The sequence below is a fragment of the Mixophyes fleayi genome, chromosome 2 (genome assembly GCF_038048845.1).
Source record: "Mixophyes fleayi isolate aMixFle1 chromosome 2, aMixFle1.hap1, whole genome shotgun sequence".
NCBI lineage: Eukaryota > Metazoa > Chordata > Amphibia > Anura > Limnodynastidae > Mixophyes > Mixophyes fleayi.
Genome location: NC_134403.1, coordinates 263,166,958 through 263,191,251, shown reverse-complemented (window position 1 = coordinate 263,191,251; position 24,294 = coordinate 263,166,958). Strand labels below are relative to the sequence as shown.

Here is a 24,294-nt window from a genome sequence, read left to right as displayed (position 1 = left end):
GTCTTTCACATACTTGATGGGATCTCAATGATGAATGCTCTGTACCATGGTCGTCTAAAACAAGAGGTATTGACACGCTCGAACTACACCCTGTATATGCTGCAGAGGATGTAGGAGCAGGCAGCTGTGCAGTGGAATTCAGACCATTTGAAGGCGGAGGTATTGTGGCCACGGTACCAAATTGTGTACCGGGACCACTGCACTATGCAGTCCAGAAAGCTACCTCGGTGAAACGTTTTGGACTAAAAACAATATTGTGAGGTGTGAGGTGTTCAGAATAGACTGGGAATTAGTGGAAATGATTGTTATTGAATGTTATTGAGGTTAATAATAGCTTAGGAGTGAAAATAAACCCAAAAACTTGTTTTTAACACTTTTTATGTTTTTTTCAAAAAAAATCCGAATCCAAAACACCAAAAGTGGCCAGTGCACATCCCTAATAATTAGTGGCACTAGAGGCCAATTTATGCCTGCGGTTCCAACAAGTATATTTCTATATTTTGCATAGAGTGTATCTTACTATACCGGGGTTGAACAAAACGGGCAGGCATGGCAGTCCTGCTTGCCCTAAATGCAACACCCCTTCCAGGCACATGCTTTGTACGTGTCCTGTTGTGCAAACATTTTGGAAAATTGGTATGGGGTTGTATTTCCTCCACAGAGGTAGCTGCTCCAACCTTGTGCCCTAGGGTTTGCCTCTTTGACCTCACACTGGTTTAACAAAACGCTGTTTAAATATATGTTTAACTTAACTTCGCTGGCTAAGTTTATTCTTGCCAGTAGTTGAATGGCATTCGAACAGTGAGCGTTAACACGTGGATTGCTCAATGATGTCTGAAAACATGAAGATTTATGTATGAGTAGAGACCTTACACAAATATCATAAGGTTTGGTATCGCTGGTACAAATGTCAGATTGTTAATTATCCACATCAAGATGATGAGGATTATGATGTGTAAAGTTGGAGCTTTTTGCTTCTCCATTTTTTTTTTTTTTGCTCCCTTCTCCTGTGAGGGTTATACTGTTTAAAGCCCTGCACAGCTTCTACACATGTATTTGTTTGCTTCACTTTCTCTTTATGTACTACTGTTTATGCAATTCTACAATTTTTGGTGGTATGTCTAGTGTGTTGCACTACAATAATTTTATACACCATTTTTGTGTTTTAGATTTTAGACTTTAAGGGGCATATTCAATTGTCGGCGGGATTGCCAAAAATCCCGCGTTCCACGCACGAATACCGTAATAATGCAATAATTGTGCGCGGAAAATTAGTTAATACGTTAAAATAGTCGCTGCATTTCAGCTCGCAGCTACCTGAGCCGCGAGCAGAGATCCAGCTAGATTTTTACTGTATTAACTGTAGAAGTTTTAACGCCGCGGAACTTTGGAACAATTGAATATGCCCCTAAAGGTCAAATTGTACTTGCTTATGTTAGGATTGTTTTGCTTATCTAGTTTAGCTATGGGATTTGTTTTGTGTTGTACATGTGTTTGGAAAATATTTAATAAAAACATTTAAAAATAAAAATTGTGGCAAACTTTAATGTGATCCAAGGTTAGGTGGCTAATGCAGCTTTAACGTGCACTCTCAGACCTCTTGGGCAGGTCCAATTTAAGAAAGTTAGAACATATGTATATCAAAAAATACATAAATGTGCCCCATCACATTATTACAGTTTTCAAATGACCTTGTGCATGACGGCCCTATTATGCAGAGACGCAAGGAAATCATTAAAAAAAATAAATAAATAAATAAATAAATAAAATCAATGTTTACAAAATGACTTAAAAGGTAGAAGCTGTAATACAATCTGCATTATAAATGTTGTCCAGTATCCATTACTACTAGTATCAATGACAAAGGCATGCTTGTGCCATTTTCTACCAGAAGCATTTGTAAAGCACAAGGCATTTCTTGTTCATAGACTTGATCAGAGCAATAAAAATTGTCGCTCTATGGGGGGTATTCAATTGATGGCAGGATCCGCAAAGCCCGCGCTCGAAAAATATTACCGTTAATATACGGTAATATGTCGCTGAAATCCAGCGATTAAATTACCGTATTAACGATATTTACGCGCAATAATATTTTTCGAGCGCGGGCTTTGCGGCGATCCCGCCGTCAATTGAATACCCCCCATAGAGCGACAATTTTTATTGCTCTGATCAAGTCTTTGTTTATCTTAACAGAGCTTTATGAAAACAAAGTTATATATTCAAGTCTGGTATATGTTGCGCAACAACTTGAATGCTCCAAACAGTTTTCTATACATTTTAACAATTACAACCTAACACGACTCAAACATAGGAAGCAGCAGAAAAGAAAAAAAAAAAAGAAAAAAGGAGGACGATGAGCGTGTGTGCGCATTAAACTGATTGCTTTTTAACTAGGGTGTCGTGTCAATGTACATTACCTGGTTGGAAGGAATATCTGTGGATCCATTACTTAGAGGGTTATAATTTGTCCTCAGATTCCCCAAAAACCACCAGGGTAAACCAGCTCCGTCCCATTCTTCAAATGAGAGGTCCAAGCGTGCCTGCTTGCAAACGGCAGGACCTTTATCATCTACAATCGCAAACAAATGGAATCAAAAACAGCACAAGGATTACTACCCTACGAAACTACAGTGGTAAATTGTCACAAACACATATATACACCACGACATCTATATTAAACCACACAAAGCATAATTCTACAAGCATTTCTCATTTAAAGCTCAAGTAAGGTAAACCTACCTTCTGCAAGGCGCTTTTGAAGCTTGGAAGATGAAACTTTGTTGTCTCTGTCATCTTCATTAATACTTCCTTCAGGACTCTGAGAATGGAGGAAAGTGAGGGAAGAGAAACAATTAACACCAATATGAAGATATGCAAAAACAGATGCAGCAATAGAGTACCGGCCACCTACTAATAAGACATGTCTCTGTCTAAAAGTACAACATGTATTGTATTATATACAGAAGATTGCCTATAGAGGAAGAACACATTGTTTGATCCTCTGACAATAACCTTGTTGACATAGATATAAAATACAAGAAGAAAACAAGAAAACTTATTACCAAAAAACTTTTGTTAAGAATGAAAGTATATAGCAACAAGGTATGGCTGGAAATACCATTATTTAACTCATTATTTGGGCTGTAGGCATGTGTCTATGTAAGAAGAATATTTAGTATATACATTTTAATATTATTTATTTCTACTTGTATTTAACAACCACCTATTATTCCTAATAAAAATACTGTGGAAATGGGAGCTGGATAGAGAAATGAGCATGAAGTGTCCATGACCATTAGATCTAGGGCAGCCAAGCTCCTCATGTGGACATTGTAAATGGTTGTAGTGCATGGTTTCAAATACTTCTGAGAGTCTAAACAACTAGCTAAACAAATGGTAATCTGTACTTTGCTGTGTTATACGGTGGCCGGTAACAAAACTGCTGTATCACTCGCATAGCTTTGAGCGAGAAGCTGTGCAAGCATTAAGGGAGCAGAGATGGGTGACTCTGTCCCTGCTCCGTGGACTCCAGCGGAACCTGAGCGGTTTGAAAAAGCGGTCTGGAGATCCAACGCTGGCAGGTACAGAGAAGGGGAGGCTCTGTACAAGGTCAACAAATACCAGATTTTACCTTCTGCCGCTCCAAACCGCCTGTGTCCTGCGTTTGGTCTCTTGAGGGACTCTGAGCAGCATCTGTGAATCGGATGAAAAAAAGAATCCCTTCCCCAGTAATAACTGTGCTTTCAATCCATGTGGTGCAAGTTTGGAATGTGAGAAAGGCACTCAGAAAGCCCACACAGAACTGTTACAGCAAGAGGACCTTGTGTACTTTACTTATGCCACAGCACACTCTTAAATGGGTTACTGTACGTCAGGAGTAGTGTAGAGAACAGTAAAAGCATAAAAAAAATATATGATTTTTTTTCAATGGTCCTAAAGGAAGACAGATATTGTGATACTTTAGGCGACCAGTGTTTTTATTCATTTAATTTTTGTAATTATGGGTTTTATACAAGTTTATCAAATCCTAGCAAATACTTTCCTCTATTTCAATTTGATAAAGCAAAGTAATGGATGCTAGTCAAAAATTAGAGTTAAGCAAAATAACTTTTTTCCCCCTTTCACTGTTAACCCATTTCACAGTACTCCAACGTCCTTGGCAAGGTAAAGGTGTTAAATTCTGATTTGTACCTAGATAGGTTAATTTCCAGTTGTTTGGAAAACTAAGATCTGCTGATGTAACAAAAACATGTTGCGAGCACAGAATTACCCTGAAGATTTTTGACATGAGAACCTGTGCAAAGTCAATTCAATAAACCTAGGTTTAGTGACAGAAAGAGTTAAATTGGCAAATAAAAGGAAAATTCAAACAAATGTCAACACACAAGGATACATCCCTCCCAAATGTCAATACACATCCAATAAATATGTCAGACTCTCACACAGTCATTTCAAACACCACACTCATGCTGTGTAATCGACTATTCACTTAACTAAATGCAGTTGCCTGGCATCAAAGTACAAATATAACTCTGCATTACAGTGAGTGTACAGTAACAGGGAAAAACCTGCCATGATCCTAACTTCAATTGAGAACTGCCAAAGCTTAATGTGAAGATGGGAAGATAGTGCTCAGGGAATCAAAGAAAGAAAGGAATATTTACCTGTATAAGAAGAACGATATAGATTCTTCTTCAACATCTCATACAAGGGACTGTGGAAAGAGAAAAAGATTTTAGATTTCAGAATAAATGAAAGGTTAGAGATTTATAAAAGGTTTATTTTTATCCTTCACATTTTCTTTACAGTGATAGAAAATGGAAAATCAGGTTTCAACCTTCAGCAATACAGAAAAGTATTTCAATTGTGACCTGTAAAGGGAGGGCCTCCAGTGCCCCCCGCAATCCCCGCCCCCCACCACCACAGATTCAGAGAAATTTTATTTATTTTAACACAAAAATCCCATTTTCTCATTTATCCTATGTGAGACATTGGAGATGTCCCAAATTTGTATCTAAGAGAGAGTAGGCTCAGCTGCAGTGATTTAATACCTTATGCCAGTGGATTCCAAACTTTATCAGTTCAAGGCCCCTTAGGATCTCCATAATGTTTTCAAGGCACCTAAGACAAAATTATTACCAAGAGTCCCCCGCCTTGCTTACAACTGGTCCTGGCCGAGGCACCCCCTGTGAGATCGCCGAGGCACCCCAGGCGCACAGTTTGGGAACCACTGCCTTATGCCCAAAGATAGCATCCTTGGATGCAAATATTTTAAAATTGTAGTGAATGTGTGCACCGAACACCAGGTGGCCAACCTGACACAGCTGCTCAGTCAAAGCCTTGTTGCCTATGAGGTGCCCACAGATCTAGCAGAATGTGCCTCACATTCTCAAGTACAGGCTGACGTGTCCCAATGTAAGCCTGGCAGATTGCTGACAATCTACCTGGCAATGGTCTGCTTAAGAGGCTGGCCAACCTCTCTTTTGGGCGCCAGAGAACAAAGAAGACCTCTATCACAAGTCCGTAAGGCCCTGACCACATCTAAATATTCCAGCCATGCACCTTACCTGATATGCAAGGCCCAAACTATGATGGCCTGGTTCAAGTGGAACCTGGAGACAACCTATTGTTGGAAAGAAGGCTTAATCCAAAGAATAGCCCTATCCTCATGGAAAATGAGAATGGGAGACTTACATGACAGAAACCCCAGTTCAGAGACTCTCATAGCTGTAGAGATGCTCTGAGGAAAGTAATCTTCCAGGTCAAGAACTTAAGATCCACCAAATCTTGTTGCTCAAAGGGAGGGTTTTGTAAAGCAGAGAGCACCAGATATAGATCCCAAGGAAACACTGGAGGGTGGTATGTAGGTTGCACATGCAGCACTGTTTGTCACAATGTTGACCCTCTGGCAATAGCGCCACCTTTTTCTGACAGAAAACTGATAATGCAGACATCTGCACCTTTAGTCCCTATCCAAATGTGCAAACAGGAAAGTAGGAAACCCCTTGCGCCCACACCAGGAAATGTAGATCTTCCATGCCCCATAATAGTTTGTGGTTTCCTAGCCTTCAGATTGACATGAACCAAGCTGTCCGTAAATCCCTTGGCTTTGGTGATCATGGCTTCAACATCCATTCTGTTAAAGCAAACCAAGGAAAACTCTGGTACAGAAAAGGACCTTAGCTTTCAACGTTGAGACTTAGAGGGAGCCTCCATAAAGGAGTTTCAGCCATGCTGAGAAGGTTCATGTATCACAACCATTTGGGAAACTCTGGAGTCATCAGGATCACTTGGGCGCCCTCTCATTTTACCTTTTTTAGAATCCTTGGCAGCACTGCAACCATAGGGAACAGGTAAATGAGGGGATTATCCATGAGACTGATATGGTATTTGTTAACACCTTGTACTGGAGAAGTAGTTCTCCACCTTCTGGTTCAACAGAGATGCCATCATGTCGACACATATTTGACCCCAGCTGTCCACCAGCTGCTGGAAGACTTCCAGGTGGAGATATGACTCCCCTTGATGAAGGGCTGGCCTGCTGAATAAGTCTGCTTAGCAGTTCTTCACAGTGATGGCAGGAATGTGGCATTGTCGGACTGGGCGTTTGATGCTCTTCCTCGAAAGGCAGGTCAAGCTCTGACTAGGGCTTTGAAAACAGCCCTGATCTACAGCTCGCTTATCAGGAGGCCCTGAAGAAGGTACTGAAAGGTGACCACCCTCCAGCTCTGGAGGCTGGCATCCATGGTCATCATATTCCAGTCCCAACAGAGGTTGTTGCCCCCTCAACCACCAAAGGAGCTAATAGCAAACCTTTGGGTACAGTCTCATGCACTTAGTTGCAGGTGAGACTTATTCCATTTCAAGAAGATTTCAATTTGGAACGCCCTTGAATGGAACCGTGCAAACTGTACCACCTCAAAGATGGAGATCATCTTGCCTAACACATTCACAAGTCCCTGTTCCTGTATAGAGAGGATATTGTGCTCTGGCAGTCCCAATAAGACCATGCTCTGAGAATAAAGTTAGATCCTTGACAGTTGATTATGATCAGATCGACCAGGTAGGGCCCAGAACTGGGACCACTACTTCAGAGGAGAGCGGGACCTGAATGGCTAACCTGAGAGCCCAACAATTTACTTGGTCTCCAGATAGGTCAGTGCTGAAGAACCATTTTGGAGGGAACTCCTCATGTGCTGGAATCAAACTACCTGTCCTGGAAAAGAAAAAGACAGGCTCACACCATTGGGTGTACCTTGGCCATGGCAGGCTTTGAATCTAGACACCTCGTTGCCCAGCCCTGCCTACCTCTCTGCTGGGCCCCATAAGAGGAGGAGGCCTTATCTCTAGAGGAATGGTTCCTTGTCTTGACTAAAGGAGGGGTGGGAGTCAAAAGGAGAAAAAACTAGGGGCCCTAGACCTCAGGGCATTAGCAGGCAGTAGAGAACTTTGCCCCCTGTAACTAGGCAGATTTGTCCAGCCCATGGAAAAAAATAAAAACTACAACCCCACCCCCCCTCCCTGTGAAGGGCAGCAACTCAAGAGGCTGTTTGGCCCTCAGCCAGAGGAATAAAGTGCCACCAAGACTTCTGAGAGAGAATCTCCACGTCCCCAAGAATACAGCTTTAATGACCTCACACATAGTGGACAAATATGATCTGCATCTCCCACATCGCAGTCATTCGGCCAGCTGCTCCCAACCACTACACCTAATTGACCCAAGCTGAAGCGAAGATAGGCCTGAAGGAGGCCCTCGCTACTGAGAAGATTGAGTTCAGGGTGACCTCAAACTTCCTCTGTCTGTGCTATCCCCAAGGATAGCAGCATTAGAGATAGAATAAGTGTGAGGATCTACTCTAGAAGGAAATTACAATATTGCCTTGTTTGTACTAGGGAATGGATAAAGGAATTGCAATCTGCATGACAACTTTGATCAGGCCTGACCCATGCTCCCACGAAAGTCCTTTAACTAAGTAGAGGGAAAAGAAACAGTCTACCGCTTCTTTCACTTAAATAGCAAATTGTCTGAAGCCTCTCGATTCCTCACTGTCCTGTAGGGTTAGTACCTGCCGATTGGCTCCTTCAATCCTGAGAGAGAAGTTCTGCGCTGAACCATTACCAAGACTAAAAGACTGACGGGAGTCCAGTCTCTTTTCTAAGAAGAAGAGAGTGCAAGCAGAGAGCAGTTGCAGTACACAGTCCCAGATGATGTGGATCTGCAATACAGAGGCCAGCTGAATTAGAGGAAACAAGCAACCACCACCCCTTATTAACAAAACCCTACCAGGAAACAGCCTACTTTCTCCCTGTAGGAATAGGGCAGATGGTAAGGAGAAAGAAACTGCAAAGCTGCTGTTCCCAAGCTTGCTAGTGTTCCTGCTTTTGCCTCTCAAGGAGTGCCCAAACTCCTATCAACGTACTCTATACCCCAGTGTCTATAGGATGAATGAGATATTCAGTTTATATTTCTATGAAGTGCAATAACTTACAAAGACACATTGTAAAAGCCAATGCGAGTTACTATATTTCTTAGGTTGACATAAAATTAATCATACATAAAACAGTTTAGAGAGGTCCATCTGCTCTTCAAAACAAGCAGTCTTCAACATGTAGATTTGGAACAGGGTGGATATTGCAGAAGGGATAACACAAATATGTAATTTAGACAAAATAGATGGCTCGATAAATAATGGAATCATAAACTGACTGCATGAAAATGTAAAATACTGCATGTGGAACACAAAAATCCAAAGTCAGGATACAGAATTAATAGAGAAGTCAACAACAGAGGAAAGTGACCTTGGGGTTAAAATTTCAGATTATCCGACGTTAAATAAGTAGTGTAGTCAAGCAATTAACAAAACACTAGTTATATAGAAAAGAGGTAATAGTAGCAGGAAGAGGGTGGTTTTATTGCTCACTTTGTAGGTCACTGACAAGACGTCACCTTAAGTACTAGGAGGACATTTATCTCCAAAAAGGAGGGTTACTAAAACAGTGCACAGGATGCACTTCAAAATGAATATGGAAAAAGACTTCAAGAGCCGTACATGCACAGATCTTATAAGAGATAAAGAACAAAATGGCGATCTAACAAAAAGTATATACATATAATGCCTTAAATGAGGTTAGTAAGGCAGTATTTTTCTAGAACAAGGTGGCACACAGAAAGGTGATAAGTCTCTCAGCAGTTGCCGTAGGAATTCACATAGTAAAGGAATTAAAGTAATGCCTGGGACAAATATATTGCTGTTGACCATTACATTTCATGCAGATTTAAGGCTACAATCCCAAAGAGGTTTAATTGTTTTAGTGGTTACCAAGTTAGACACACGGTACATGGCAACAAAAAAAAAAAAAAAGGGGGGGGGGGTGGACAACCACCATATGGTTTTTTAAGGTAAGACATTTACTTTTTTTTCATAACCACCCATTTTATCAATTGTCAGCACACAACACTGTCAGCTCACAACAGCTGTAAAAAGAAAAATGTCCTCTGGATATATATCACCAATGTCAAGTCACCTCCATGCTATAAAAATATATATAAATGTTTTGCTGAGCAGGTATACTTTCTAAGTTGACATCTCTTAACAGTTAACCCTCTTTGAAACTAGAAGCATATATGGAACAGTGGAATTATTTGATACAAATATTTCAGATTTACATAAAATTATTTAAATGTTTAAAAAATGTCCTCACCTAGGGTCCTTGACAGAAAATGTTGTGATTCCCAATAACTTCCCAAGTTCATCAGTGCCACAGTGAACAATGTGTTGCTGCTGCTTGTCATACAACTGTTTCACCATGATGTACTGGCCCAAATAATGCATAACCTACGCAGAGAGTAAAGCACATTACATTGAATGAAAATATACTCGCATCAAGCAAGAACATCTAATGCATAGCACATCTTTAGTATTCAATATGACAGAATTTGTTTTAATTAATGTCTCCATTCTGCAGTTTATTCATCCCTGGCCAAGGTGACTCCCTTTCTCCGATAATGAATACTAAACTGCAGAATGGAGGCACTAATTAAAACAAGGATACTTTTAATTACAATAAATTATTTATACTATAATCAAATTTTCTTCTACAAATGCTTCTATTCTGAATTTACACATATAATACTGACAAACTTGCAAAAGATGTATGCTTTCATAACACAGAACAGTTGCTCTGTTTACCGACACAACAGTAATCCTCTTTCAAGAGAGTAAACATACAACTGAACCGAGAAAGAGAGGATACAATGTACTCATAACAGCATAAACAACACTAAATGAACAGATAAACCATAAAATATCTAACTACGGTATTACTAGTACCCCGGTGGATGTAGATATATTTTCTTCTCATATTTTGTGACCTTACCAACCTTAAGATCTAGTTGCAGACATTCTAAAGAAATCTTAAAAAAAGGTAACTACACTTTGAGAAACGTTAATAAAATATACTTAATCTAATTTTTTTTCAAACAAAACTCTCCAGCACACCTAAGTGCTATACTTTGCATTTTAGATAAGTTTTCTTTTTTTATTTGCTAGTTGGTTGTACCAAAAAAACAAATTACGCTCATATTCCACAGTGGTATACGACCATTATGGGGTTCAAAAAGAGGATTTTTACTTACCGTAAAATCTATTTCGCTTTCTCCACTGGGGGACACTGCTAGACATTAAGGTATAGTAGTGGGATTGGGAGTTTAGGCACTAAAAACTCTTTGATTTTTACTCCCCTCCTCTGCTATGCCCCTCCTCTCCTAGATACCTCAGTTTTGACTAACCAAGTGTACTATAAGGAGCTGCCCAAAGGGCAGAAGAATGTAAATCAAAAACATTCATAATCAGATCGTCTACAGAGCAAGGGAGGGAGCGCAGTGTCCCCCAGTGGAGAAAGAGAAATAGATTTTACGGTAAGTAAAAATCCTCTTTTCTCTCTCCTACCACTGGGGGACACTGCCAGACATTGGGGACATACCAAAGCAGCCTCATGGGAGGGAATGCTCTGGAGCGGCTGCATGTAATACTTTCCTGCCAAAGCTCGCATCAGAAGATGCGAAAGCCTGCAATCTGTAAAACTTTACAAAAGTATGAACAGACGTCCAAGTGGCCCCTTTGCACAGTTGTTCAGCCGAAGCCCCATGGCGTGCCGCCCAGGATGCACCAACAGCCCTGGTCGAGTGAGCCCTAAGCGTCTGAGGAACTGGCCGAGAAGCTCGGACATAAGCCAGAATAATAGTGGAAGTAATCCACCGAGCAATAGTCTGTTTAGACGCCGGCCAACCACGCTTCTTGACGTTGTATAAAACAAACAGATCCTTTGTTTTACGAGTAGAGGCTGTGCGGTCCACATAGCACCGGAGAGCCCTAACCACATCCAGTAGATGAAGATCGTAATCAACAGAGTCAGTTGAAGACGACAAATCCGGACGAAATGCCGGAACCACAATCTCCTGGTTGAGATGGAGACTAGACACTACCTTTGGAACAAAGGAAGGTTTAGTACGTAACACCGCTCTATCTTCAGGAAACACCAAAAATGGAGGAGAACTACAACAGAGTGCTGCCAATTCCGACACCCTCCTAGCTGAAGATATAGCTAGAAGAAAAACCGTCTTCCAAGACAGATGGTGCAATTCTGCGGTATGAAGGGGCTCGAATGGAGGAAGACAAATAGCCCTTAACACTAAATTCAAGTCCCAAGGTTCTACCGGATGAGAAAATGGGGGTTGAATATGAAGGACTCCTTGTAAAAAGGTTTGAACCTCACTCAGAAGTGCCAATTTACGCTGAAAATAAATTGACAGTGCAGACACCTGAACTTTAAGGGAACCCAGTCTGAGTCCCTTATCCAGGCCCTCCTGCAAAAAAGCCAACAGTCTAGACAGGCTAAACCTGGAAGTATGGAAACCCTTGGATTCACACCAAAGGATATAAACCTTCCAGATCCTATGATAAATAGCCGCAGAAGATGACTTTCTTGCCCTAATCATGGTGGCAATAACTCGTGACGAAAAACCCTTAGCCTTAAGAACTAAGGATTCAGCAGCCACGCCGTCAAAGCCAGCCGATCTAAATCGAGATAATGAAGAGGGCCCTGAACTAGCAGGTCTGTGCGCATGGGCAGACGAAACGGCTGATCTGCTGACATTCCCAGAATGTCTGAGAACTACGCCCTGCGAGGCCAATGAGGGGCTACCAAGATTGCCTGAAAGCGTTCTCTTTTTAACTTTTTCAGAACGCGAGACAGCATCGGAAAAGGTGGGAACAGATACACCAGCCTGAAGCGCCACGGAATCGCCATGGCGTCTGCTGCGTATGCTTGAGGGTCCCGGGACTTTGCACAATACCGAGGGACCTGACAATTCAGTCTGGAAGCCATGAGGTCTATTTCTGGTAGACCCCATCTCTGAACTAGAAGAGCGAATACCTCTTTGCACTGGGACCACTCCCCTGGATGAACTTTCTCCCTGCTTAGGAAATCGGCTTCCCAGTTGTCCACTCCCGGGATATATACCGCCGATATCTGGGGAACGTGATGTTCCGCCCAGATTAGAATCTTGGCAGCCTCTTGCATGACTGCCTTGCTGCGAGTTCCTCCTTGATGATTCAAGTAAGCCACAGCCGTGGCATTGTCTGACTATCTGCAGGTGTTTTCCTTCCAGAAACCACTGAGCTTTTAACAGAGTCTTGAGCACAGCTCTCAACTCCAATATGTTTATGGGAAGAGCCGACTCCTGGGGAGACCAGAGTCCCTGAAACCTTAACGGTCCCGTGACTCCTCCCCAACCCGAAAGACTTGCGTCCGTGGTCACTAAGGTCCAGGGGCCCGATTTGAGGGTCTGACCTTTGCTTAGCTTGCTCGTGGAGAGCCACCATGTTAATGACAGTCGAGTTAAAGGAGACAGTCGAATGAACTGTCTGTCCAACCGTTCCTGTGACCCCGACCATTTCCGGAAAATTTCCAACTGAAGAGACCGGGAATGAAATTGGGCAAACGGAACTGCCTCGTACACCGACACCATAGTTCCTAGAAGTTTCATGCAGGAGAGCATGGACACTCGAGGACGATCCAATAATACTCTGGTTCTCCGCTGGAGGGCGATGATCTTTTCCTGAGGAAGGAACACCCTCTGAACCATTGTGTCGAACACCAATCCCAGAAAGCGCATGCGCTGAGCTGGGATGAGAGACGATTTTGGCACATTCAGAATCCACCCATGGTCCTCCAAGAACTCCATTGTGGTCTGAACCTGGCGAGATAAAATCTCTGCAGACCTCGCCTTTAAAAGAAGGTCGTCTAGATATGGAATTATCGTGACTCCCCTTCGTCTTAGGGCACTTGCCATAACTGCCATGATTTTTGTGAACACTCGAGGAGCAGAGGCCAGAACAAACGGAAGGGCTCTGAATTGAAAATGGTCGGAACTCACCGCAAACCTCAGGAACCGATGATGCTGTTCCCATATGGGGACGTGTAAATACGCATCTTTTATATCAATGGAAGCTAGAAAATCTCCCTCTTCCATCCCTGCAATGACTGTCCGAAGAGACTCCATTTTGAATCTCTGGACTACCACTTGCTTGTTCAAGGACCTGAGATTCAGTATAGGGCGAAATGTTCCGTCCGGCTTCGGAACCAAGAAGAGATTGGAGTAGAACCCCTGACCCCTTTCTGGCCCCGGCACCGGAACCACCACTCCCGCACCCTGAAGCTTCGCCACTGCCTCCAGCAGGGCCTGACTTCTGAGGGGACAAGCGGGCACCGGTGAGGAAAGGAACCTTATTGGTGGAAACTGGATTAAGTCTATAACATATCCTTTCGACACCACTCCTCGAATCCAAGCGTTCGACGTGACTGACCACCACTGGCGCTTGAAGAGAAGAAGCCCTGCCCCCACCACGGGTACCCGCGTGGGGGCCAAGGAGTCATGCTGCAGGTTTTTCACTGGGACGCGACGTTCCCCGCCTGGGAGCGCCCCTACCTCTGCCGCCTGACCCTCCTGTGGCAACCTCAATCACTTTCTCAAGCTCCGGCCCAAACATAGTGACTCCATCAAAAGGCAGTATTTCCAAGGACCTCTTTGATTCAGCATCCGTCGTCCACGAACGTAACCACAGGGAACGTTGTGACGCCATAATAAGGCCGCCAATTCTGGCATTGACTGCTACTGCATCCATGGATGCCTGTCCCATATAATCCGCCGTCTCCTGAATGTGCTCAGCGAGAACCAGGAGATCAGGTAGCGGAGTATTACTTTGGATGAGATCAACTGCTCTGCCCATATCTGCACCGCCTTATTTGCCCATGCCATTGCCATAGTGGGCCTAAACAAGCTACCGGAAGCCACATATGCGGACCGGAGCGCATTGTCACACTTTTTGTCAGTGGAGTCTTTAAGAGATACTCTCTCCTGGGTAGGAATGGCAGAGGAAGTGGACAACCTGATAATGGGTCTGTCCACCTTAGGAGACGCCTCCCATTTAATACAATCCTCTTCCTCTATTGAAAGAGGGTAAAAACTCTTAAATCTGCCCGGCATAACGAACTGTTTTCCTGGGTTTAACCAAGCGTCCGTCCCAATCTGTACCATCTCTGATGACGGTGGGAAAGACATAACCTGAGATTTAGTCCTTTTGAAAATGGAGAAACCTGAGGGAGCCGAGGGTGTAGGGTCAGCAAAACCAAGGCTATGCCTTATACCTAACACCAGGCTTTCAATATTACCCACCGAGTTGGTCATAATACTCAGCGAGTCTTCTTCCTGAGTATCCGAGACTATATTCCCATCCTCATCTGATGGGATATCTGAGCCTGGGCTACGACCCTGGTTTACATCCAGTGAGGCCCTTTTGGCTCTGTGGGAGACTGCAAGTGAGCGATCATCACTATGAGTCAGAGAAATCTGTGAGGATGTGCCTGCAAATTCTATCTGGTCACTCGCCCCTGCTACATGTGAAGAGCGCTGCCCTGCAGTGAGAGATACCTGAGATTCTGTAACTACATTCTGACGTATCTCTGCAGCCTGTAACATCACCGTAGTAAACTTCTCCATGGTTGCAGCAAAGGATTTAACCCAAGGCGGCTCTACCATGGCTACCGGTGTTTGAGCTGGGGCGGGACGCTCCTGAGATCCGGTCTCACAAGCAGCGAAAAGGGCACCTTTGTCATGCTGTCCTTTTGAAAGTTTTACTTTACACATGGCACAAGTAAAATACAATGCAGACCCTCCAGAGGATCCCCTGTCAGAGGACTCCTTGTTAGACATTACTGGTTAAATACAGTATAAACTGACTATGACTAGACAGATAAATGATTATTGTCTAAACAGTTAATGTCAGAATACAGCAATACACAATTTGTAGCCAGATCTATATACCCGGGTACAAATTTGCCCCACAGTAACTTTTAACCTCTCCAGCTAGGTAGAACAATCAACCATGAATGTTTAAAAAGTTTTTGTACACAAACAAACACAGGATTTAACGATACCAGTCACAGAAGAGGTAAATGAGAGGAGAGAAGCGACATGCAGCTGCTCGGTGTGAGCTAAAGATGGCGACTCCGCTGTGCAGGATCCTGAGAAGTGCGGGAAACGAAGGTCCTCCTCCAGCTCCGCCTTCATCAAAAAAATGTCTGCTCCTCTCTAAGTTACCGAACAGCTCATCTATAATATGGCTGTCGGTAATCTCTCCACAACACGCTTCTTACAGTGCCCAGGTAGCGTGTGCGTCTCTGCCCTCCTCCTGCAGCGCCGCTCTCTATAATAGAGGGAGCGCTAACGGACCCCCGCTGCTCATCGTCAGGGAGGTGGGGGTATGGAGAAGGGGGCTTGCCGGCTAGTCCGTCGGCGGGGAGAGATGGATCCTGGATCTCCCCCGCGCGACCTATTTCTGTGGCCCGCTGAAGAGGTCTACCTCCGTGGGCACCTAAAGCCCTAATGGCGTCTATCAACAACTAACAGCTCGTTTCTAGGGGATGAACTACCGGGCATCAGCCACTTCTTACCTTGCGCGGGGATCAGGGTGAAGGAAGCCCAGGACTATTCACCCTCCTCTGGGACTTAGGATCGATCCCCGCGAAGCACCCTCAGAAAAACGTGAAACACTATCACTAAATAACATATAGGCAGGAGCCTATACTAAACTGGCCTAACTCCTAAGGCACTAAAAAAAAAACAACTGAGGTATCTAGGAGAGGAGGGGCATAGCAGAGGAGGGGAGTAAAAATCAAAGAGTTTTTAGTGCCTAAACTCCCAATCCCACTACTATACCCCAATGTCTGGCAGTGTCCCCCAGTGGTAGGAGAGAGAAAAGCCATTACAACAAATCTATTCATGCTGGTTAGTTTTAATTCAGGCAAAGTAAATATGAAGCAGAAGGGGGGCAGGAGTGGAAAGATCTGTAAGCCCAAACAGAGTATTGCTGGCAGTTTGAATCCCCTGTTATGACTGGACAGTGGGCAGAAGTACTCACATACAGCTATAGCAGGCTATTATATTTAACCATCGGCAAAGGTATAAAAAAAAAAAAAAAATAATGACAAATTAATAATTCAGAATCGAGCCTGTGAAATCGAAGAGCCAGCAGTATAGGTCAAGGAGCCAAGTAAGATGGTCAACCCACCATGAACCAACAAAAATCTGCCTTTTGGAAGCTATAACTTTAAAATAACAGCAGCTAGGTAGGATGGGGTTGGGTGGGGGGTTATTAGCATTATATGATTCATCAGAAAACACACTGTAAAGATGACCCCTATTGGCTTGCGAGAGTGTGACCATCTTCCGCCCAAAATGGATCCTCCAAAGGGGCAAACAGCTGGATTTCACCTAATTTGGCAAGCCAAGGATCCAGGAGCAGGAACTACATATCTGCTTGAGATATTTACTTCCCTTTAAAATAAAAAAAGGAACATTTACTATACTCTATTTTTAATGAACCAGCTTCCCTCAGACTTGTAGTCTACTAAGCACAACTGGTCATTGCCATTATAGCCTGTGGAGTTACGTACCAGAGTTTCTCAGTCTTAAGCACCCAAACAGTTCCTGTTTTATAGGTTCTCTTAGACTAGGACTACACTGCAAATTCAGTGTCAAAATTAATTCTCATGTAAGTAATTCACCAAGAAAAAAAAAACAGTGCAATTCAAGGAGATTCAAAACCTACATGGTGAGCAACTTTCTAGAATAGCCTGATATTAAATATTTTTTATCCTATTAAATTCTATGGACGAGATGAATCACTTTTCATGCAATTGATGATCCCTCAATATATAGCGATAAAAATTGCTTTTACATATTTATATAAAATAGCTATCAACATTCACAAATAAAGGGACTTGTATTCTAGGTTAAGTGGTTTTTATCATATACTGGTGAAAGTATCTCATTTATGGCCAGTAATTGCCTGACACAGAAATCTGAGAGTAGATTGCCTACCAAAGCAGAATTGTTCTTACACATAAAAAAACAAATTTAAAGAATGGTTAAAATAATACAATTTTTTGAGTACCATTAACAAGCAAGATTTTTGTTGGTAGTGTCCAAATTAATAGATCTGGTACTAAACAGGACTGCTTCACTAACTGATGCATCTATGGCTAATGCATAGATTAGCCCTGGAGGTGGAACATAGTAGCTTATGTAAATGCTGCCTCCCTGTTGCACGAACTCTGATGCGCACGATGAATGCTGCAGCAGCGTTCATGAAGTTTATGGGTGTACATGTTATCGGAACTCTGAGTTCACATGCCTGTAACCTGAAGACTGATCGCACAAAATATGCCACTAGCCTAAAATAATTCAGCAAGTTATTTTTCCAACAATGTGTTGTAAGCCTAAATCAACTTATCAAGAGTTAGTAATGATTGATTGTCTTGTCCAAGTTAGACAATGTAATTAAAGCTTATCAAAATAACAAAGGTTAATATCTTCCATTACTGCAAAATACACACTATGTCTAAACTGCCTGTGACAAGATATAAAAAGTGTATATGTTTATTACCAAGAATGAAAGGGGATTTCCAACTTCTGCTTAACAGTAGCCAAATATTAAGGAGGACCTCTGATGGAAGTCTTCAGTAGTGATGTATGATTACCAAAAGAGAGCCCCTTCTAACATACAGGTAGGATTGACAAATGGCTCCTGATTAGTCTACCTACACTCCAATGAGGAGCTTATTTTTTTTTATTTCTAACCATGTGACAAGTTATTTGGCATTCACGCATAATAAAGCTTTCTCCAATGACATTAGCCATGTCCACCACATGGTAGACATACCTGGAACAGCATTGTGGCCTCACAGTGATGGATCGATGGATTCATCGGTTCAATTTGATCAAAGGATCCATGTGTGTGGAGTTTGTATGGCTTTCCTCCCACATAACTCAAAAGCATACTAGTAGGTTAATTGGCTTTTGACAAAATACACCCTAATGTGTAGTAATAATGGCTGTCATTATAAAAGTCATTGATCTGTGATAAATACATCTCTATACTTCATCATCATCATTTATTTATATAGCACCACTGATTCCGCAGCGCTTACAACGCAAAACAAAAATAGAACACGCTGCATTCCAGTTACATCCTGTGCTCCGCTAAGTACAATCAATGCAATTACTGTAGAAATTATTGATCTCTCCAAAGACAGATGTTTAGGTTATACTAGTTGTAATATGCATTTGTTCCATCTAGTGTGTATGAGCCTAACTGGAAGTACGGAGCCAGGCTGCTATGAGTGAATAGCGAGTCCTTCTTGGGATTCTTATCTACCTACCAATGTTTAGGACACACAAAATGTGGAAAACCAGTTTAAAAACTTCAACAAGACCAACAATTTGAGTGAATTGACACGCATAACATTTGTAAATTGTTCCTAATAATATATTCATAAATGGTAGTCTATACAAACTAGGATAATGTGATTCTTATAGCAGTATAGAAGAATGTGAAAGAAAATGTTATACTGTCTAAAAGAGAGTGACAACTACAGATGAATTACAAGAAGTGAATCAAGCTCAGCAAGAAATGACATTTCAAAATATTTTATTGCCTTTATTCCTCCACTGCATGAATTGCTGCTAAATAAGTTATTTAAATGCAGAAGTGTTTCAAATAAGTCACAGATCAGCAGACGGAACTGACATATTAGTAATGAAATTGCAGTACATTTAATACCTCACTGACAGACGCTAACCATATCCTTCACTTCCTTATTCAATCCTTATTTGTTTATATTTTTTAATTTTATTTTAATCCTCCACAAACTTTGCAATAACACCTCTGTCAGTCACCCAAGAAGAATTCGATTTTTAAATAAAATCTGCTATTGTTTACATTTTTGCTACGAGATTAGAATTGATGGTTGCAAGGCGCTTCCATTACTTTATGGAGATTAGAAAGTGTTACCAAATGCAAATCTTATTCAAAGATGCACATAGGATCATAGTCATTGGTAAATTTTGTCACTGTATGTAAACAAAATACAGGAAAATGTAACAAATCAAAAGGAAAGTGGTCCCTTATTAAACAGAGCATAATATGGTTCCCACAGGAGGTTTCAGAAGCGCTCAACCACCACATTTTGGGACCTGCACATTAAGAAGTAAACACAAATTGCATATGTCGTATGGTAAAAATGAGAGCTAGCACTGCAGTGTCCAATTTGGCTACACATAGGTGGCCAAGCTGGGTACAATTGGCTGTTCAAAAACTAGCTGCATTTCAAACCCTTCCCAGCTGATTTGGGAGAGAGACATCGGGCAGGAGCTTAACTCAACCCAATGGAAGTCTGTTTTTCGCACAACTCACTGTATGTCTCGCTGCTTAAACCATACGGAGATGATGTATAAACTACTCAATATGCTCTACTTTACACTGGTCAAACTCCATTAGATTTGGCCAACACATACCAATTCCTGCTGGCGTAATTGTGGGGTGCCTTCTAACATCTTCCACAACTTTTGGAAATGCCCTGGGATCGGCCCTCTATGGACCTCATTGTTTACATTGATAATGTGTTACTAGGCTCACTATCCACCCTTGACAACACCCTCTTACATACCCCCCCCCCATTGGACTTCTTCGGGAGACTGATACCTCAATGGCCACTTACTCACCGCTACTCGGGCCGCAACTGCCCATGCTTGGAAGACCCCAGGCCTCTGACCCTATCTCCAAAATTATTTCTAAGGTCCAACTGAGTATCATGCTCACCACATCATACCTATGCCTAGATAAACAACCCAATGCTCACAATTACAGCTCTGTATTCAGCATAAGCCATACCCAACACTCATTCATAGCCCAATGCCACAACCAGCATCAGCCCATGCCCACAATATACTGTTGTGTTCCAGTTTCCTTGAAGAGGAAGATCTGGAATACTTTGAGGGTCATGTCCCTCTTTCTCAAGGACATGTCAGGCAATTTTGCCTAAGAACACAGCCATGAATAAAGAATGGTATTAAAACATCCTCCAAGAGCAACTTCTCCCAATCATCCAAGAACAGTTTGGTGATGAACAATGCCTTTTCCAGCATGATGGAGCACCTTGACATAAGGCAAATAATTAGCAACAGAAAAATACCTTATTTCAGGTTAGTATAACATGTGGCCATTATATTATAAAGAGTAAATAAAAGACATGTCTTATCTGTACGTAACAAATGCAATGCTGTTTGAAATACTTAGGTTAAATAGAACAGACTTTACTAAACATGTAGAGTATGCTTCCATGACAATGTGTGGTAAAGTAGATCCCACTTTTGAAAAGGTCAACATGGCATCTAAAAAAACAACTCCCATACAAGGTGAACAGAAATAACAGTCTGTAAAGCTGGGTACACACTACACAGTTTTCATCCAATAATCGGCTAAATCAGCCGACATACGACCGCTCGTTCAAATGTCGGGTCAGTGTGTGCAGTGACACGATGGTCGAAAGTCTGCCCAAATGGACGATTGTCGCCTCATTTGGTTGGTCGTACCATTTAATATTTTCGTTCCAATCTCGTTTCCGCTGTGTAGTGTGTATAAACTTCCGACCGATCCACAACAGTGAGTACGAAATTACAGTCATTGCTCACGACAACATGGCTGTAAAAAGTCGCTAAAGGGACGTCCGCTTTTCCCTTTATCGTCCTAAACAAGGCTAGTGTGTATGCAGTCCATGGACCGAGCGATCGGAACATAGATCGCATGTAAAAATCGCTCAGCATAAAAAGTTGGTTGAAATTTCTGTAGTGTGTACCCAGCTTAAGCAATTAAATATGCATATATCATTTTTTTGTTTATTTTTTTGAACCCTACAGGACTTGTATATTTAAACTTGCCTGCTTTATGGTAAATGTGTCACCCTTTGCCCCCACTGTGTGTAGAAGCTTGAGCAAAGCCGGCTGTGCCCGTACCTGAGAAAAAAGAAAAAAAAATAGGCAACATTTTTTTTACATAGAATAAATTTTGACAACATAAACACAAATATATTAATTGAATTTTGTAAATTGTGAGAAGGTAAAAAAAAATAAAACAAAAGAAAATGGGAACTCACCTCATAAATACAAACAGAAGTCACAATAGTCAAAACAGTCTACTTCTTATATATGATTAACAAAAAATAAAATAAAAATTCAAGTAACCCATCTGAACTGTTGTCCGGATCTAGATGCAGGGCTGGACAAATGCCAGGAGCCAGATAACTTCTTGCATTAATTTGCATTGAGGTGAATAAATGCACATCTTCCCTGTCACCAAGACTTGAATGACTAGCTCTTAAATTCTATTTTTATTTATTTAACTATGCACAGATAAATTCAATATTTTGATGAGGTGAGAAATTATGTACACATAATGCACACAAGTAGAGTTTTCATTAAATATTTGTGCGAGCACTTCAATTCTAATGAATCACATATTTAAATTAACTGCAATATTACAATTAACCATTTTGCTAATCCCTTACAGGATGCATTAACAGTGAACAACAATTGTATACCTAAGCAATCTATAGCATTCAGAAACATGGAGCAATCACAAATTAAAACAGAGCATGAAATAGAAAAAGCCAATTGTGGTTGTTACAACAGAAATCTTGTTATGGTAAGTACAAAGTTCAGTGACGAGACACCAAATTGTGGGGCTTTTATGTAATCATGTGAGATTATTATTTTACATACCGCATTCCCCTCTGTGCCCTGTATACTACAATGAGAAGGATTTAGTCCTAGCAGCTGTTGTGAGGAGGTAGAAGTTGACATTTTGGCAGTGACAAAGCTGTCTGTGAGGTTGAATCTATTAGGAAACAAAAACACACATATAGAGGAATTACAACTGAAGACAACACACACAATATAGCCCCATGGACATGTCAAGTACGAAACAGCAAATCTAGATAATTGCAATACAAACCTGTCACACACCCATATCATCTGCTATAATAATAGTACAAAGTTTGCTATTTTTGTGTAGAGATGGATTTGCTCTCAGTTGAGTAACAGATGTACTGTTAAATTTGCATACTATATTGTTATAGTAGCAGAATACCAGCCGGACTGTTGATTTGGGGGGAGCTCCCTGGGAATGTACCAGCGCACACAACTGCCATTGGCCTTTAGCCCATGACATGTCACAGCATGTGTAAATATCTACAGCATTCAGAGGACATGCCAAGTGAGAACTGGCATAGCTGGCACTCAAATACAAACCAGATCAAATAAATGAAAGCAAGAACAAAGAAAGAAAGAAAGAAAGCAAAACCCCATTAAGAGACATGAAGTCAGATTAACGAAGACTAAACAAATCTATATAAATTATGTAGGTACTGTCAGTTGCTAATGAAACCAATAGATTCTTTTTAATCTCATTTTAACCAGTTTTACTAGTGGAGCATGGAAGTTGCATGAGATTTTTAAATTTTGTAGTTTTAAACTGCTGATCTGGCAACCATAATATATTTTATACACAGATGTGATATCTGAAAACCTTGATATTCACAAAGTTCCAGAAAGAAAACAAACAATTGTTGCTCCTCTGTGAAAATATCATAATTGCCTCATCCTATATTGACTGTGAGGAGAGCTGCTACACAAAGTAATGAGAAAATAAATTTTGGCAATGTGAGGAAAGACAGGATCATTTTAATGTGTGTTTTAGAATATTTCAGACATACTGTGACAAATTATGATAAAACCACTTCAGAAAATTTCCAAATATAACCATGTCTATTGTGTCAAATTGTGGTCAGGACATCATAATTTTAATTAGATTAGTCAGATATAAGGTCAGCACCAGCTGTTAAAAGGCAAAGAGTCTATCCCTGATAACCAACACTACTAAACACCATTGTACTAGCCATGGGAAAACTGGAACTTTTAAAGTTTCAGTACAACTGCTGAAATATGGCACACATCTACCATCAACACCAAGACACCGCAGCGTAATAAATACTGATAAAAGTTAAAACAGGACAAAGGCATTGATGCTCCACCTGGCTGTTTTTAAATGCCACTTGGCTCTTGGTGCCCGACAGAGTCTTATAATCGTACTTGCCTACTCTCCCGGAATTCCTGGGAGGCTCCCGATTTTCGGGAAGTCCTCCCGGACGAGTAGGCAAACCTCCTGGATTAGCCGAAATTCATGGCATGGAATGGAGGTGGTGGGGCTTAATCGTGTCATTAAGCCCCGCCCCTGCTATTCAATGCCATGAATTTCGGCATTTTATAGTAGGGGCAGAGCTATGGTGACACAACAACATCACCACACCCCCCTCCTACGCCCTGTCACACGACTTCTCCCTTGGTTGAGAAGTTTTGAAAGTTGGCATGTATGATTATAATATTATATACCATTGTTTGTCCTGTTTTAACAGGCACTATGTGAGTGCTAGTGTGTCTTAGACCAGTCCTGGCAGGTGAAGGAAATAACCTCCAACAATTTTCAATATTATTGCAAATTATTACACTGCCCACACCCAGCTACTTCTTAATGCCACCAGACTGGCTACATTTTCTGGGAAGAACACAGTATGGGCATGACTGGGGGTCATGAGAGAATCTTATTTTGTCCAGATATGCATTTTAAAGTGTTGGGAAGTATGTTGAGAAGATTGAATTAAAAGTGAACACTAGCAGAATGGATTAACTATTCATGCTGCTTAAAATTATGTTATGCAACGTTGTGTCGATGGAACAAGGCTGTCAAGTTCCGCCTCTGAATATACAGATTGCTAGTATTAGTATTATTTCTTCTTGCCCGCCCCTTTTATTTTTAGGCAAAGTGGGCTTGCATCTAT

General features: G+C 41.6%; 1 protein-coding gene across 1 annotated transcript in view; it reads right to left on the bottom strand.

The window, feature by feature from the left end:
- The window catches only part of MDM4 (MDM4 regulator of p53), a 35,779-nt gene that overhangs the window by 10,774 nt on the left and 711 nt on the right, over positions 1-24,294 (bottom strand). Inside the window, exons 2-8 of the mRNA XM_075196086.1 lie at positions 22,181-22,295; positions 21,341-21,415; positions 9,703-9,836; positions 4,665-4,714; positions 3,632-3,693; positions 2,740-2,818; positions 2,418-2,569 (exon numbers count right to left, since the gene is read on the bottom strand). Of these exons, the coding sequence (XP_075052187.1) occupies positions 2,418-2,569; positions 2,740-2,818; positions 3,632-3,693; positions 4,665-4,714; positions 9,703-9,836; positions 21,341-21,415; positions 22,181-22,261 (633 nt within the window). The 5' untranslated portion in view covers positions 22,262-22,295. The remainder of the gene's footprint in view (positions 1-2,417; positions 2,570-2,739; positions 2,819-3,631; positions 3,694-4,664; positions 4,715-9,702; positions 9,837-21,340; positions 21,416-22,180; positions 22,296-24,294) is intronic.